The sequence below is a fragment of the Eretmochelys imbricata genome, chromosome 17 (assembly GCF_965152235.1).
Source record: "Eretmochelys imbricata isolate rEreImb1 chromosome 17, rEreImb1.hap1, whole genome shotgun sequence".
NCBI classification, from domain to species: domain Eukaryota; kingdom Metazoa; phylum Chordata; order Testudines; family Cheloniidae; genus Eretmochelys; species Eretmochelys imbricata.
Window position 1 is genome coordinate 19,240,559 of NC_135588.1, and position 16,753 is coordinate 19,257,311.

General features: G+C 46.4%; 1 protein-coding gene across 6 annotated transcripts in view; it reads right to left on the reverse strand.

The window, feature by feature from the left end:
* The window catches only part of DTX2 (deltex E3 ubiquitin ligase 2), a 61,415-nt gene that overhangs the window by 22,991 nt on the left and 21,671 nt on the right, over nucleotides 1-16,753 (reverse strand). For all 6 annotated transcript variants that reach the window (XM_077836981.1, XM_077836980.1, XM_077836979.1 and 3 more), the window contains exon 5: nucleotides 7,063-7,121. In XM_077836981.1, the coding sequence (XP_077693107.1) occupies nucleotides 7,063-7,121 (59 nt within the window). The remainder of the gene's footprint in view (nucleotides 1-7,062; nucleotides 7,122-16,753) is intronic.

Consider the following 16,753-nt stretch of genomic DNA (forward strand, 5'->3'; position numbering starts at 1 on the left):
TTTCTACAGCATTGCAAAAGCTATCACAAATTGTTACTGACAGGCAAGTATTATGGTGATGGGCATTTTAGAACTGCATGTCAGACTAAAACAGAGTTGATGTAAGAAATAAGGCAACCCCTTTTAAATGGAAGATTGAAAGAGGGAAATGGGAGAAAAATAAAAGAGGAAAAAAGGATAGATGAGAGAGGAGGGAGAGGATTTTAGGAGATTAATGAAGTTCTGTCAAAGAGATCTAGACACACAGTACATGGATAAGCTACACTCCAACAGACATGAAACATTATTTTTGAACTCAATCTCTGACGAATGTCAATATCTGTGTTTCCTTTCACATCACTCCTGCTATCAAGAGACACGTGAAAACGGAAGCTACCTGCCTCCTCATCAGCCAACCGCCTCTGCCACGCTCAGTGCTAGAGGCCAGTTCTCCTGATCTCCAAACAGCGTCCACCGGGGTGGACTGTCACACCACGACACACACACGCACTCCTTAAGCGGCAGCAGAGAGCCCCCAGCAGCTGTGGGGTGTTGGTAAAGAGAGAGTCTTGATTTTTAGTGTGTGAAAACATTGAGCTACTAACCTATTGTCCTGGTAACGATACCAGAGCTAGGTTCTCAGCTGTTAGAAATCAAGTCAGATTTATAGCCAAAGTCAGAGCTATGTCAGTTTACACAAAGCTAAGAATCAGGCCCATAAGCTTACCAATGAAAAATGCCAGTCAGAATCTAAATTTCTTTTTAATCCTGGACTAAAACCCTGGTTCCTGCAAGACTGCTGTGTACCCTCGATTTCCAGGGCAAGCTGAGGGTACTCATCAATTTCCAGGATGCACTAAGCAGGACTAGACCTTACATCCTTTTGCAATATCCTAAGATTTCCACAGCAATGGAACACGGCCTTCTTTTCATTAATGGAGAACATGTGGATCATTTTTATTCCAGCCTTCTTAACCTCAGCCATTGTAATCATGCTATTATTGACCGGCTGCACTTACGTTCCATTCTTTTCTTTGGCTGAAGGGCGAACAAATTCATCCCTAGCATTGGTGGGTTTAGACCAGCCGAGTCTGGAGTCAGACCACCATTCAAGAGTGACAATTTGCTTTACCACATTTATTAAGAATTTTGGCTGCAAAAACTAAAGTGTTTTGTGCCTGTCTAGACTGTCAAAATGGCACTAAGGCAGGAAGATTCATAAATCCATAGTGGAATATTAGCCTCGGAATAATACACTTTCGTATTCAGAAGGAGACAAGATATTTTGATCTCTGTAGTACCCAGGGATCTACTGATTACATCTCCAAACAAGCACCTTCATGCTGTCTCCCATGCTGCCCCTGGCTCTTGGGAGGAGCTCCCTGTAAACATCTGCAAAGCTACCTCATTAGCCTCCTTCAAATCCCTCCTCAAAACTCCCCTTTGCCATGAAGCCTACACTTGACAACCGCTGGAGTGCTGAGTCCACTGCCTTTCACCAAGAGCATCTCATTGTTTCCCTGTACATCCCTACTGGTCTGAATCCATTTGCCTCTTGTCATATCTAGATTGTAAGCTCTTTGGGGGAGTGACTACCTCTTTGTTCTGTGTTTGTACAGCGCCTAGCGCAATGGGATCCTGATCCATAACTAGGGTCCTAGGTGCTATGGTAATTATACCTAGCTCTCAATACAGAGCTTTTCATCTGTAGATCTCAAAACACTTCATAAAGGAGATCAGTATCATTATCCCCATTTTACAGATGGGGAAACTGAGGCAAGGAGTGGGGAAGTGACTTGTCCATGGCTACCCTGCAGGCCAGTGGCAGAGCCAGGACTAGAATCCAGGTCTTTTGAGTCCCAGTCCTGTGTTCTAGCCCCTAGGCAAAATTGCTTCTAATAAATACTAAATCAGCCTACAAGTTTCTGATCAGGCAGGGATGTAAACACTATTCTTCAGCTTGCCACAGAAGGAGAAATGGTAAAGCTCCTCTTAACTGTCATCTTTACTGGACAATTTGATTATGTTAATCAATCAGCTAAAGTGTGTAAGGAACTTTGAACCTGGTCAAAGCGCTACACAGGATGATCTTCAAATGTATACAACTGATATCTAACTGAAAAGTTAATTAATGATCTAAGCTTAACTGCTCTAGAGGATGTCACTGAAATATTGTGCCTATGCCATTAGAAAGCACAGGAGCTGCAGAACTGTGCATCTGAAAAACTGAGTTAACAGATTTTTACGGCCACAAGGGACCATTATGATACTCTAATCTGACCTCCTGTAGAACACAGGCCATAGAATATTTCAGTTTCATTAGCTAAGCTTTACCAGAGCAATATTGATCCCAGTGTGCATCTGGGGCAATATACTAACAATGCGTATTGGAGGTGATGAATCATCATAAATAAAATAGAAACGTATTACATGAACTTTATACCCACCCAGCACGTCAGGAGGTGAAACCACATAGACAGCAATGCTCACATGCCATCACGAGAGATTCCTCCTCTGAGCATCTAAGGCAGGAAGATGGACGAGGTGAACTACTGGGCTGTCCTCCTCCTCTACTTTCTGTTGTCTTTGGGGACAACACATGGCAGAGGAATCAAACGCAGCACAAAACGAAGAGTGCAACAGTAACAAAGCACATCCTTCCTGAAACCAAGGAATCACTGAGCAAGAGCCTAGTCACTTGTTGCATCACTGGCTGGGCTCCCTTACATTTGAATCATTTGCGTAGCCAACAGCTGTTTTTCCCTTAAGCGTCTAATGTAACACAGGAAATCTCAGTACTCAGCAATCAACCCTTGGGAAGCCTGATGGCAAAAATCACTTGTGATGCTTCGTTACGCACATAAGCCAGCTTTGCTGTTGAAACTGTGGCTTATCATGCTTGACTCCTCTTCAGCACCCGGAAATCACTGGGTACGTCCACACTGCCATCGGAGGGGTGACTGCAGGTTGGGTAGACATACCCACGCTAGCTTAAATTTAGCTTGCACAGCTAAAAATAGCAGCAGCCCAGGCTGTACCAGCTCACCTGGAACCCAGGGTACATAACCACATTCCTAGCTCATGCTCAAGTCCATGTCGCGGTGGGCTCCTGGATATTTTTACCTGTGCTGGGCAGATTAAGGCGCATGCAAGTTCGCCTACCTGAGCAGCCCTCTGATTGTAACACAGACCAACCCAGTGACACCGTTAACGCTGTCTCATCACTAGGGCTCTTGGCATCAGTTTCACAAGATGAAGGAGCCAATTACTTTCGTATCCACTAATGACAAGTATTTATAGGCATGTGCTCAGCACCTTAGAACCAGGGCATATATTACAAGGCTCAAAGATCGTTCTGACTCTTTCTATTTCCACGATGATCTCCATGGGGATGAAACAGAAGAAACAGCACACGAGGATGTCATGATTTAAGCTACGTTTTCCTTAAAGTTGGCTAGTGGCCGGCAATAGCTCTTTAAGGAATGCAGATTTGCCACGGTAGGAGAACAACAAATGAGGACTAAGCTTTTATCTAGGAACACTACGGGTCTGTATTTTCAGAGCTACTCAGTGGGTTAGCCAGGCAACATTAGGGCTTGTTGACACCTTCCACACTGCAGTAGAGACAAATTCTCTACTGATGTAACTCCACTGACTCCCGCCGAGAATTTGGCTGCTGTTACTGAATCTGTGTTGGAATTTGAAAATCTACCTGCAGCTCAGTGCAGATTTTAGCATGCTGTTTGTGCATACAAACTACACGTGTGTTGTAAACCAGGTTAGTCTTGCCATAGCAATGGTCACAGCAATCAAGGATCTAAGTAGTCTCCCATTCAAAGAAATTCTTACTGTTGTGTGCTGTGCAAGGACTGAGGATGGGACAGGGGTAGCAGGTTGTGTGTACACAGGCTTGATATGTGAGCAAGCTCTAACATGTCACTTTGTCCAGCTGCCAGTTTTTGTTCAAATGTACTTTAGAGTCAAGACTTGCACGGGGCCAGAACTTTGCTTTGAATAGCAATGGAGATCCTACGCAGTATTGCCAACTCTCACAATGTTCATCGCGGGTCTTGTGATATTGAGGGTTTTTTTTCCCAAAGCCTCAGCCCCTGGAATCATGTGAATACATGAGAATCTCAGCTTGCATTTTAAAAAAAGATAATTCCTGACCTTCATGGTTATGGAGATTTAAAGCTGGAAACCAGGGGCCATGTACCCCTTAACATATCAAAAACCAGAAGGTAAATACAAAGAACCCCAAAGTGTACTTTTAGTATGGTGTTTCTTTTAGTTACAAGGCCCGTTTCAAACACGTGGAGCAGCATATCTGACTGGTACCCAAAGCTCCTGAGACATCAGTCCATTCGTCCCAGAATATAACTAGTTTCCTAATGAATGGACCAAATGAGAGATAATCCAGCATAGCTATAGATTTATTACCCTACAGCACCTGGCTAGGCTTAGTTTTGGGCCTGCCTTTTTCACCCCAGAAGGGCCACTCTCTGCACAGCCAATGATAAGCAGACTATTAAGATTGGTGGTACAGACCATCACTGAACTGCCCCTGTGAGGTTCTCCCCTGGCTCTATGGTTCTCCAGCGACCTGCACAGCCAATCCACAAAACAAACTAGTTTGAGAACCGTGCAGCGGAGCTCAGAACGTGTCCAAGGAGGGGATCTTTGCCTTATTAAATCATCTGAAGCATGAAAAGTTGGGGAGTCAAGATCAACGGAGGCTTTTCCAGTTTCCAAAGAGAGATCCTAAAGTTACCAAAGACACAGTAGCCCAATAAGATGGGAAGGAGAGGTCACCAATTAAAGGCCACGTCAAGTAAAGCCGTGATGAAATTCAGTATTCTTGTCCCCAGAACTCCACTGCCTGCTGCTCTTCATAGATGTTCCCAGGCACTTCCTTTCCTTACACACACTAGTTAAGCTACCCACACCTTTCTCCTGTGACTTCTTTTACAGTCACGTTCGAATAAGGATTTTCTGCTGAAAAAGAAAAACTGTGTACTGCTGTAGCCTTCTCAGACCTTTTAAAGGCTGCCACACTGAACAAAAGGCAGCATGGTGCTTCCGTTAAAGATTACCACCCTCCGCTCCAGTCAAAGCCAGGCCCTGTAAAGATTCAGGTCTAAACAAGAAGAGTGTTTGCCTTTTAGAAGCTAGCATTTGCCCACTGATCATGCCCTAGTCGGAGCATTTCTGGACTCCTGTAGTGCAGTGTGCGTCTTGTCAGCTGCTGTACATGTGATCTCACAGACCTTGGCCTCATTTTTAAGTTAAAGAGATTTTGAAAGTTTTAAAATTCTCGTTCCTGTACCCCCTGCCTCCAACAAGAGTAGAAGAATTGATTGCAAAAGTGGCTTTTTAAACAAAGGTGGTGATAAAATGCTGGTACCAGTTACCTCCTGGAGTTCTTCTCTATTAAAGCATCAAGTCCAATTGCCTCTTCCAAACTGAGAACAGATGACCCGTATACGGAACATACCAGCAGCTGGTTATTAACATAGCTCCGATCCAGCAATACCTTTCAGCACGTGCTTTGTTGAATCTGGCTCTATATGGTTAACCCAGGGGTTTTCTAGAAACACTCTCCTTTGTAACAGTGCCAAGAGAATGGGTCCATTTGACATGTCACTGCATATAGTAACGAGCCAAATTCAGAGCACGTATAAAAGGTGAAACTCAACTGAGGTCAGTCACTTACACCAGGTCTGAGTCCGGCCCAGTGTCTCCTGTCCATTAAGTAGGTTTGAGAATTTCTAGCCGATGGAGGGATCGGATGCTTGGCTGAACATTTAGATGATTTCCAATACGTAATCGCTACGACTAACTGGACAGCACCAACAGAGCACGAGGTGCTATCTAGCTGTATAAGACATGGAGACGACGACAAACACGGCCCCAGTGCTGGAGGACAGACACGCCCAGGTTGTGGAGTATTCGCCTCGAGCTCCACCACTCAAAGAGCTTACAGTCCAAGCAGACAGAATACAAAGGATGGGAGTGGGGGGTGTGCTGTTATGTACTCAAAGATGTCCTGCCATGCGAGGGCGTCATCGGACACCACCATATGGGCCTTGTGGCAGTTCTGTCCCAGGGCAGTGCTATTGTTAAAGTGCATGGACTGCATTAGTAAGCAGAAGACATCGTGTGATCAGCAGAACCTCCAGTTTCAGAAGATGCTCCCAAACTAGAATTCCAGTTGCTATGCACTAGCTGAATTAAGAGGGGGCAAACATACCAGCAAGCGTTCCACCCTCTGGGACGCAGACTAGCAGTGTTTACACTGCAAACCACACGGGTGTGGGATCATTATCCAGACAACGCCATTTAGAGTCGCAGGGAGCAATTCTACTCTGAAAAGCAACTATGTAAAAATGACAGGTTTCAGAGTAACAGCCGTGTTAGTCTGTATTCGCAAAAAAAAAAAGGAGTACTTGTGGCACCTTAGAGACTAACCAATTTATTTGAGCATGAGCTTTCGTGAGCAGCTGTAGCTCACGAAAGCTCATGCTCAAATAAATTGGTTAGTCTCTAAGGTGCCACAAGTACTCCTTTTCTTTATGTAAAAATGGATTCCTCCTTCCCTAACAGATCTGCTCCCTGGGAGTATTCAGAGTCAGAGCTGCAGACTTCAGCGACAAACGTAAGCTCCTCCTACTTACTCCCGCAGTTACAGGAGAACTCATGCTTCATCTACCGAATTGCTAACCAAGTTCCAGATGCTTGACTCCCTCTCTCTGTCAGCCTTTGCCCTTATAGGTAACAAGTCTACACACTGTGGCATTGTAGAAAGACAAGGGTGGGACTGTTCCCACCCTATTACCAAAGCAAGGACAGCAATACAAAGCCAAGTAGGTACTTATCGCAACGTGGTTGAGAAAAGCCAACCAGCTGCTGGTGTGTGCACTTTCTAAACATTTTCAAACACACTAGCTTTATTCTCTATTCTGTGCCAGGCCCTGGCTACACGACAGGGCCCTCTAGATTCTTATTAGAGGCTAAGTAAGGAAGCAAGTTACAAAGGAAAGGAAAAAAACCTAGGGAGAAAAATAATTGAGGAGGAGTCATTACCTGCCAAAGCTTGGTTCACTTTGCTGGGCTTGGGCATCTCGACCGGCAGACTTTGGACACTGGGGAGAAAAAAAAAACAACACAACAAAACAAAAAGTTTAACATCACTGCATGGATGACAGACAAGATGGGGCAATTCAGCGGCACGTGGTGTTCTGTCCAACGGCCACGGAGAGTACTGTGCTTGTGTTCGGTACATTTTCCCATTGTACCTAACAAAGTCAATCACTGCAGAATTCAGGTTTCTCTCTAGTACGTAGCACAGTACAACTGGAGATACAGCATAGGCAGAAAGGCATTAGACCTTCCAGGTGACTTGCTGCACTGGTTGTCGATGCTAGTGAAAAGAAAAGCAATCTCACTGCATAATAATAATACAACCTCCTCTTATATAGTGACTTTCAGCAGCAGATCTCAAAGCACTTTACAATGGAGGTGAGCACTATTTTACAGATGGGGAAAAATGAAGCACAGGGAGGTGAAAGTCACAGCAGAAGTCTGGTGTGAATCTAGCTCAAGGGCCCTATCCACTGGACTGCACTGGGTTATGGGAATGGGAAAGCAATGGGAGGTCCAAGAGACCTAAAGGAGTTAGATGTCCAATTTCCCTTGAGTCTGATAACCCCATTTGGAAATCCCAGCCTAGTTCCTTTAGGAATTTAGAGAGAGAGAGAGAGAGAGTGTGAGTGTCCGTGTGTGTGTCCGTCCAGTGGCAAGAGGATGGAATTTCATACTAAGGTGAATTTGGAATACCTGGGCATGGGCCACAGAAGCGTGTTCTGCTGACGATGAGGATTAGTAAGGAGAGCGAGGGCAGCAGATTGAAAACACACAGAGACAAGAGGTCACAGCGAGAGGGTTCGGGTTACGTGGAGTGGGGAAAGGAGACCAAGGGCTTGTCTACACGGACAGCAAACCAGGGTGTGAATCTACAGCACGCTAGATGGCCATGTAGTCCCCGCTATAACCCAGTAGATTCACACCCTGGCTTGCTGTGTGGAAGCATCCCATGTAGACAAGGCCCATGTAAATGTAAAGGGAACATCCAGCTCTGATGTTTCAGGTACTGGGATTGTGAAACCACTTCAGTCTAGGTCGGGGTATTAACCAAGGAGGACAGACGGCCATGCTCTGCCTCAATGAGAGAGTCAGTCAACCCCGGTTCACGCAATGTAAGAGAGCAATAATAGTGTTTACACAGTGCCTGTCACCTCAAGAAAGCCCGACAGGGAATCACAAACTTCTGAAATGCAGCCATCTCTGGGGTGGAGGGAAGAAAGCAACAGACAAGCACACAGCACAATGGAGGGGAGGGGCAATTTTGCACAGGATATTAGGGCAAAAGCAGCAGCAGCACCACGTTTACAAAACGCAAAGGCCACAGGCTCCTTGGGCTCAGATCATTAAAGTGGTCTAGGGGCTCTGGGACGGACGGACCGATCCCCCCTCTCCCCACATACCAAGAGAAGCTTCTGTTTCTAGGCCAAAAGAAATCGGATCGATTGCCATTAAAAATCAGATTCCAAATACTGCACAAAGCAGGTTCTCTATTAAAATCACTTTCAAGACCCACTTTCCTGTTTTCTCCCCCCATTTTTCCTCCTCCCGCACATGCCTGGAGACGCGGGGGCAGGGGCTCGATGCAGGAATCCGCTGGTGGAGGCGGTGCTATAGCCTGAGTTTTGGGGGTGGTCAGAGGAAAGGATTATAATGTTTTCTTCTGGCCCTACAGAATACTGCCTCGTGGTGATTCCCCAAACAGTTATTTCAGTGACTGGGTTTTCCCCGCTCACACTAAGCTGTCCAGAATTTCTCAATCTTTTCAAATGACACATCACTTCACTGCTCTCTCTAAGGGTGAGATCCAAAGCCCACCGAAGTCCCTGGAAAGGCCCCCAGGGATTGCAAAGGGCTTGGATTAGACCCTAAAACCCATTTCATTCTTCACGACGTCTCTCTTCTGATTTGGCCTCTTCCCAGCAGTACGTCGTCTTGGTGGTTTTTTTTCCTCCATTTCCTCTCTCGCCCAATCTCTTCCCCCACCACCACCCGCCTCCCTGGTCGTCTCTCAGGAGAAGAGCCACAGCGAAGAAGCGTCTCATGCTCCAAACACGGAATACAAACGTTTTCAAGGCTCAATGAGCGAGGGCGAATTTGAGGATCGCTCTGCCAATGTCACCGAGCTGACAACCCTGAACCAAAACGGCTCACCTCCTTCCTCCCGAACACCGCACAGGACAGAGTGACGTCCCACCCAGAAGATCTGTTCTCTCAAGTTCTAAGCTTTGGGTCCATGATCCCAGCACATGACGGCTGGAAATCCCCCCAGCTTCGCTATTCTGGGTGGAGTTATCTCCCGCTTCACTGCGTCTCCATATCATTACACACACACACACACACACACACGCTAGTCCAGTTCGTCCCTCGTGCTGAGTGGAGAGTTGCAGACTCTAGTGCTATCACTTCCCTTTTTGTCCTTCTTGTGAACGGCAGAAAACATTAAAGAATACAACCAACTCCTTGGCTCTGCAGGGAAGGTGGGTGGATAAGTGAGGCTCTCTTACAAGGTGCGTCTTCAGGGAATGACACAAGAACGGCATAGCTCTCCTCCCCGTCTGCAAGAGTACTAAAAAGCTCCAGAAAGGCCTCTGCAGATGAGAGAGAGCAGCAGAGGTGCCTCGTGTGTAATTCCTCGTAAGTGCAACTTCAGTGGTGGGAACAACACTGGAAGCTCAAGAGTAGCAGGCCTCGGGTGTTTTTACTGCCCTGCATTCGTGGGCACTGGGGGTGAACTGCATGTCCCATTTTTGCCAGCTAAGGAGAGACCAAGTAATGCAGATACCAGGTATCCACTGAGTAGCTGAACTGGTGAAAGCACCACTACCCCCTGCAAAGCAGAAGCAAAATCCCTCAACTGGAACAAATATATCGAGGTTTCCTGTCACTGCTACGGTATACAGAAGGGTGGCACATTGGGTAATCTGTGCTCAAATCGTGTGCTGGACGCCCACGACGACAAGCCGGGAGCCTAGACAAACCATGCTTTGCAAGAGTAGGCACGGATGTTTCTCATACTGCTCAACCACTGCAGGAGTCAGGGCCCTCGTGAAACGACAAGTGACCTTGGGATTTCACAGCGGGAAGAACGCATCTCCTGTGCCTAGTACGTATTTTCTCTCTTAGGGTCACAGACCCAAGCCTGGTGAAATGGAGGGAAGTGATGGGTCCTGTTGCGGGGTAGACTCCTCACCACATGGTTTTGCGGGTATATTCAAAGCCACAGTCCTGGGTATAAAGCTTTGTGTATGCAAAAAAGGTGCCAGTGAGCCACTCACCAAAGATTGACCCTAGATCTGAGAACCACAGGGCAAGCCAGCTGACCAAGCTGACGGGGTGCAGTGAAATGAATTGGGAGCCTTTTGTCATTTGGCTACACAAGATGTTAAGGAGTGGGGCAAAGGGGAGCGGGATGGATCTGCTGGGAACAGATCCTGCTGGTAGCAGCCATTGCTCCCATAAATGGAGCTACAGCAGAAGTCATTTTTTTTGGGCAGGAAACACCCCTCAAAAACTCCTCTCATCTGCTGACACAGTCAAGCCCACGGAGCAGTATTTCCCTCGGTCCATGTCTCCGACAGATGCCCGCACACCGATATGGCTCACCAGACTTTCCAGACGCTTGTCTGAAGCTGCACGAGAAAGAGAGGCCTTGGCATGAGATTACTCAATGTTATTTCAGCAGCATCTTTGTTTTAAGAGCCCTTATTTTACAACCCCTCTGTCTACCTTGGCACAAGAAGAGCTGACTTGGTTTGACCTAAACTAAGTAGTTCTGACCAAGTAAAGCCTCTGCCACACACACACACCCGCTCAAAGAGAAAAACACAGACATGACAACACTGCTGTACCTCCTTCCTTGCAGGGACAGAAACACTGGGGAAGAAATCAGACTCTCTTTAACATCCATTTCTAAATGGAAAGGTCTTCAATTGCCTGTTTAGGACAGAGTGGATTTTACTCCCATGACACCCGAGTGGAAATGACTCTGGGCAAAAGACTACATGCAAAAGTTGGGCAACTCCCACTAACACGCCTAATGCTCGGGGTTTGTATCACCCTCTATCCAGTCAAAGTACTGCAGCCCCCGTCACCACAGAAGTGGAGCCCCTCCCTGCCTTTAATGCAGCTATCCTCACAGCACCTCTGTGAAGCAGGGCACGTTCCCAGGGAGGGGGGAAATGTGGGCCCACTCCCCTCGCTGAGGCAGCCCCTTGCTAATGCTCAGGACACAGACACTTCCCTAAAGAGCATTAGGGAAGCAGTGCGTAGCAATACCCCTCTGAAGGATAATTAAACTGACCTAAATCCCCATATGGACAGTGCTAAAGCTATCCACCTCTCAGGGGGTAGATTACCGACGCCGATGGGAGAACCCTTCCTGTTGGCGTAGGCCATGTCTACGCTCCACTGGGATTTGACCCACATGTTTCTAACCAAAACAATGCCAGGCTGGGGAACGGTAAAGCTTAAAGCTTGGATTAAAACCCCAAAGTCAAACACCTCCAAGGCCTTTGAAGTACAATAGTTCTCTTATGTTTGGCAGATGCATGATCATTTTGCACCACCTTCCTGAACAAACAGCTGCTCGTAGAGTGGTGGTGGAGGCCCGTCAAGCAGAAGCCTGAACAGCTGCAGAACTGTTTTTACTGTGGCACAAACAGGAAGGATTCACTGCAATAATTTAGCTTGGCTATAATGGGGACATGACATAGGCCCGAGTAGACAGACTCGCACTAGCTGCGCTCAAGCTAGTGCCCTGAAAACAGGGGCATGGATCTCTGCCCAAGGCAAAGCCTGCCCAGCCCCCTGGGTCTGAGCGCAGGTGGCTAGTCCAAGACTAGCTGCTCTTGGCAGGCTAGCTTGAGCGAATCAAACCTCCCAGCTGCACCCATGGACTGTGAGCAGTTAATCCTGAGCAACAGCAGGAATAAAGTCACCTGCTCATGTGAGGCCACATGGCTGGGTATGATGAAAATTCTGGACTCCCACTTCACAGAATTAACATCACACTTAGCTAGATTTCTTTAGGTTTTTTGTTTTTTTTTTTTTAAACAAAATGGGAAACAATAGAAAGTGGTTTGTTACTCTTTGTATCCCAGCTGAGATCAGGGCTCCACTGTGCTATACACACACAGTGAGAAAGTCCCTGCCCTAAAGAATTTACCTCCTTGTCTACAGACAAGACAGGTGAATCGGTGGGAGGAGAAAGAGAGAAAGTTGCAGAGCAGGAATAGAACCCAGCCCTACTGATTCCCTGCGCCTTGCCCTAGCCACTAGGCCCTGCTGCTTCTCACATAGCGTTCAGCATTTGTCAGGATCGAGCATCTACCCACTTCCAGTAAAGTCACTATTCAGCACCACACCCATAATCTGCAAATACTGTGTATGTCAAACCACTGTAAACTCACCCCCCTTTGATTTTAAACACAGAAACTAGCTTACATCTATGAAAGCCTCCTGCTACCACATGCTGCTGAACTCAACATTTGGGGCCAGAGCTACCCTTGGTTTAATTTCAGCGACATTAATGGAGTTACACCAGGGATTACTTTGGTCCGCTTTATAATTATTACATTGTCGAGCAGCTTCCTGCAGCAGTGTTAGATCGTCTTTTATTACGCCAAGGACACTTCTTACCAAACTTCAGCGATTTATTCTTCTCTGTAATTAACCAGAGTGATGCAAAGAGCATTATTACGCTGCGGTTCCCATCACTTTGAAATACACCCTTTCCCATTCCTGGTGTTATCTTCAGAAAGCACCTAAGCTCACAACAGGCCCACGGCACCAGCAGTTGGAAGGCACTGACTGTATTGTAGTTTCTCTCTGCTACACATCCAGCTGGCAGTGGGAATAATAAAATACACCATTCTTACAGAGCGATGTTTCAGCTGCAGAGGTTCAAAGTGCTTTGCAAAAGAAGGTCGGCGTCCCCACCCCCATGTTACAGATGGGAAAATAAGGCACAGAAGTGAAATGACTCCCAAAGGCAACCCAGCAGGGTAGTGGCAGGGCCAAGAATGGAAACCCCTCACCCCCCGTCTCCTGAGTTCCAATCCAGTGCCCTACCTATTGGGCCACACTGTTTCCTGCTCGTCTCTGTAATTACCTTGATCTATCAAAGACCCAAGGGAATCAGGAATTTAATCTACCTTTGAAAAACTTTGTTGAACCCCATCTGCACTGCCCAGGATAAATGTACAATTAATGCATTTCATTGCTCGATGCCAACTGCTCCTGCAAAAGTGCAGACCTCATATTCAAACCATATTATAACATGGCATGTTCTTGCCAGTGTAGAGAGAAATTCACATTATAATAGTGTTTCAGACCTAGATATCCTCCAGGGGTGACACATGGTTGCAGCTCTGCCTATTCCTCAATTCAGTTACATTCAATTAAAGCTACACTGAACTACGACCACTTTAATTCTGAATATGAGCATCCACACAGGGGTTTAATGTGATTTAACTAATCCACTTTAAATTCACACTTTCGTTCGCTCGCATTAACTTTGCCGAGGGCTCCCCTCCCGTGTAGACAAGTCTTTGGACAGGAAATACCCAGAGAGGAAAGGAGGGCAAAGCTGTTCATTGGGTGGTTGCTCTGGAGACCTCAAACTTTTCACTGCCCCTTGCACACACAGGTCAGGGTCACAAAACCCAGACTCAGAACTGTCATCAGAACGGTCGGGCCTCTGAGCGTGGACTACAAAACTGGCAAGGGTACGTCACAATGGAGATGCATCAGCAGACCTCTGTGTTGGAAGCTCACACAGACACCCAGCTCTTGCCAGGGTAATTAGTCTCATTTTCACTGACACTGAATCAGCCACAAACACTAACATTTCCCTGAAACGTACAAACGACAAAGGAGGAGAGGCATATGGACTGTGAGGGAAGAAAAGAAGAAACGTTTTGTAGAAACAAACCCTAGCTGAGGAGGGAAAAGGGGAGAGGGGGGGAATCTAGTGTATAAAGTAACCCAGGAATGTCACAGCTAGAAGTAAAATGAAACACATTGTGAGAGTCGGCTGCTCAGGTTTCCTCTAATGCATGGGTATTAGAATATTTTCTGTTGGAAAATGGAATTTCACAAGCCGGAGAAAAGAACCGCGGCCAGGAATAATTAACTGGACTTCCGACTCAAGTCCATCATGTGGAAAGAAAGGGAAAAGTCATCCAGGGCTGTCTGCTAGGGGTGAAATTGTCCCTTTAACAGCCTGCCTTCTATAGTTGCTGCTACTTAAGGCCAAAATTACCCTCACTGTCCCTCTTCCCTTTGAATTCGTGTGTGTAGGGTCAGAAGCGGGAGGGGAAGAGAGAATACAAGAAAACTCCCAGAGATTTAAAATCCAGAGTCAGGAGGAGACCACAAGGCATCCAGAATCAACATCTGACACAAAGATTTGCACTGCCCATCCTTTCCTGATTCACAGGGTTTCAGCTTGCTCCTCCAATGTTGCACTGATGGGGGGAGGAGTGTAAGAGCACAGTCTCTGGACCCTCCCTAAAGTCTTCCCCAGCTCTATTGACAGACATCTGCCAGCATCAAATAAAGGAAGAGCTTTTCAAGTGAATTTCACATGGAGTGCACAGGAAACAAATGACAAGGGTACGGCTAGGATACAGGCTAATATTAGATACTGTTCCCCCACCCCCTCCGCCCAAAAACAAACAAACCCACCCCACAGCTAAGGCAGAAACCTCCACAGCCAGAAGCTCACAGCATAAAGGCAGCCAACAAAACTCTCACCCTCCACACCAAGTTCCAGTCCCACAGAAAGTGAGTCTGACGATCTCCCCACAGCAATGTCAAGTGGCTCTCTCCTGCTCGATGCATTGAATCTTTAACAGCCAGACAGTGATCAGAAATTGAGCAAGCAGGCAGGAGGGTCAAACCACAAAGGCAGATTTCATAGTCTGCAGGTAGGATCACTCCTGCTTCATATTTTGCAGGTGTGTCTAGTCTCTCCCACACCCCTCCAATCACCCTGAGAGAATAAGCCACATTCCCTGTGGTGTTGCATTGTTCCCAGCAGATGCCTGATCAACTAGCCCCTCTGCAGCCTCTGAAAGGCTTAATGGGCCACGGATTATTGTGAATGTAGTGGGCACCACACTGTCTACAAGTAAAGTCAGCAAGTTTCATTACTTCACCGATGGGCACCCATCTCCAAAGCCACCTTCAATACACTAACAGCTCACAGCCCTTTGGCCCTCCAGGAATGTGGGACTCACAGTCCAAATCCTAACCAGGGCCCAACTGAAAACTGCCCAAAAGCTTAGTCCACATGGGAAAGAGAAGGAAATGCAATGGCTCTTAGGGCACTCTGGTACTATGCTGCTCGGTGTGGATTAAGAATCAATCCGGTCCAGCATCAGTGACAAAGCACATTAGTTAGGAGCTAGCTAATCTGAGCATCCCCTAATACACCTGAGATGACAGAACAGTTTGGTTCTGTTTGTGAACCAGTGTTTCCAAACTGGCTGTGTGTTTAGTACAGGAAACAGTAGCCCAGGAGACACATGACAGGGGTTGTATTCTTCCAGAGGAATGCCTGTCTTCTGCTTGCACAAATCCACAGAGGTTGCAGAATTGAGGATGATCTGGAATCAGTTATTCCCCCTGCTTGATTTCACGGCAGCCCTTACCCCACAAAGAGCTCACACCACCTAGTACCTAACTTAGTCTTAGGGAAGGTCTTTCTTCAGGTGATGTCTGCAGTGCCTATCTGTTCATTCCTAAAGCCTCCTTCCCCAAGGATCAGCATGCACTTCGCAAACTACATATAAATATAAATGCACCACTGAAATGTAGCCACCTCTGGGGAGGAAAGCCAGCAGCCAGCTAGGCCAATAGCCTAGAGCACTGTGGAGTAGTTTGGAAACAAAAGGGGAATTTGGGACAGGAAGAATCTTTTCCTCTTATGCAAAATGCTAGAGATATTTAATGTTCAGACAGGGCTTCATCTGTAAATGTCTCATCTGAATGTAAAATATAATACTGCAATATTAGAAATCAGAGTAAATGTTTCTTTTTAAAATCAGGACACCGAGGCTCAAAATAATTTGAAAAAACATTCAAATCCCCCTTACTACCATCCTCTTGTATTAACAATACAAAGCACTTTAAAAGTCCTATAGACTATTCAACCTTCATGTTGTTTATATTTTTACACTGGATCAACCTGGACAATTAAACTAGTACAGTGAACTAGCAGGTTCATGGTCAGATTCTCCTGCACACACACGATGTTCCAGTGTCTGGGTTATTACAGTGAAACACACATAGCTCTGTAAATGTACGCAGCACTTTACAAACACATGGGCTCCGGCAAACTTTCACTGGACATGAAGTTCTCCCACTTTCTTTCCATGAGGCCACTCACATGAGTAACAGCTACATGAGTAATACTTTGCAGGATCAGGCCCATAGATAAATCACGTGTCCTGTCCACAACCAGCTTTGTAAACGCTGCTAGGTGAGGTTAAAATCCACAACAGGGAATTGTCGTCACTGGAAATCAGACAAAAAATAGTCACAAAAACATTTCCATTAGTCCTAGTTTTGGTAATTTCCTTTTTAAAGCACAGATCTAAGAGCCAACAATATTTAGTGCTTTTCATTT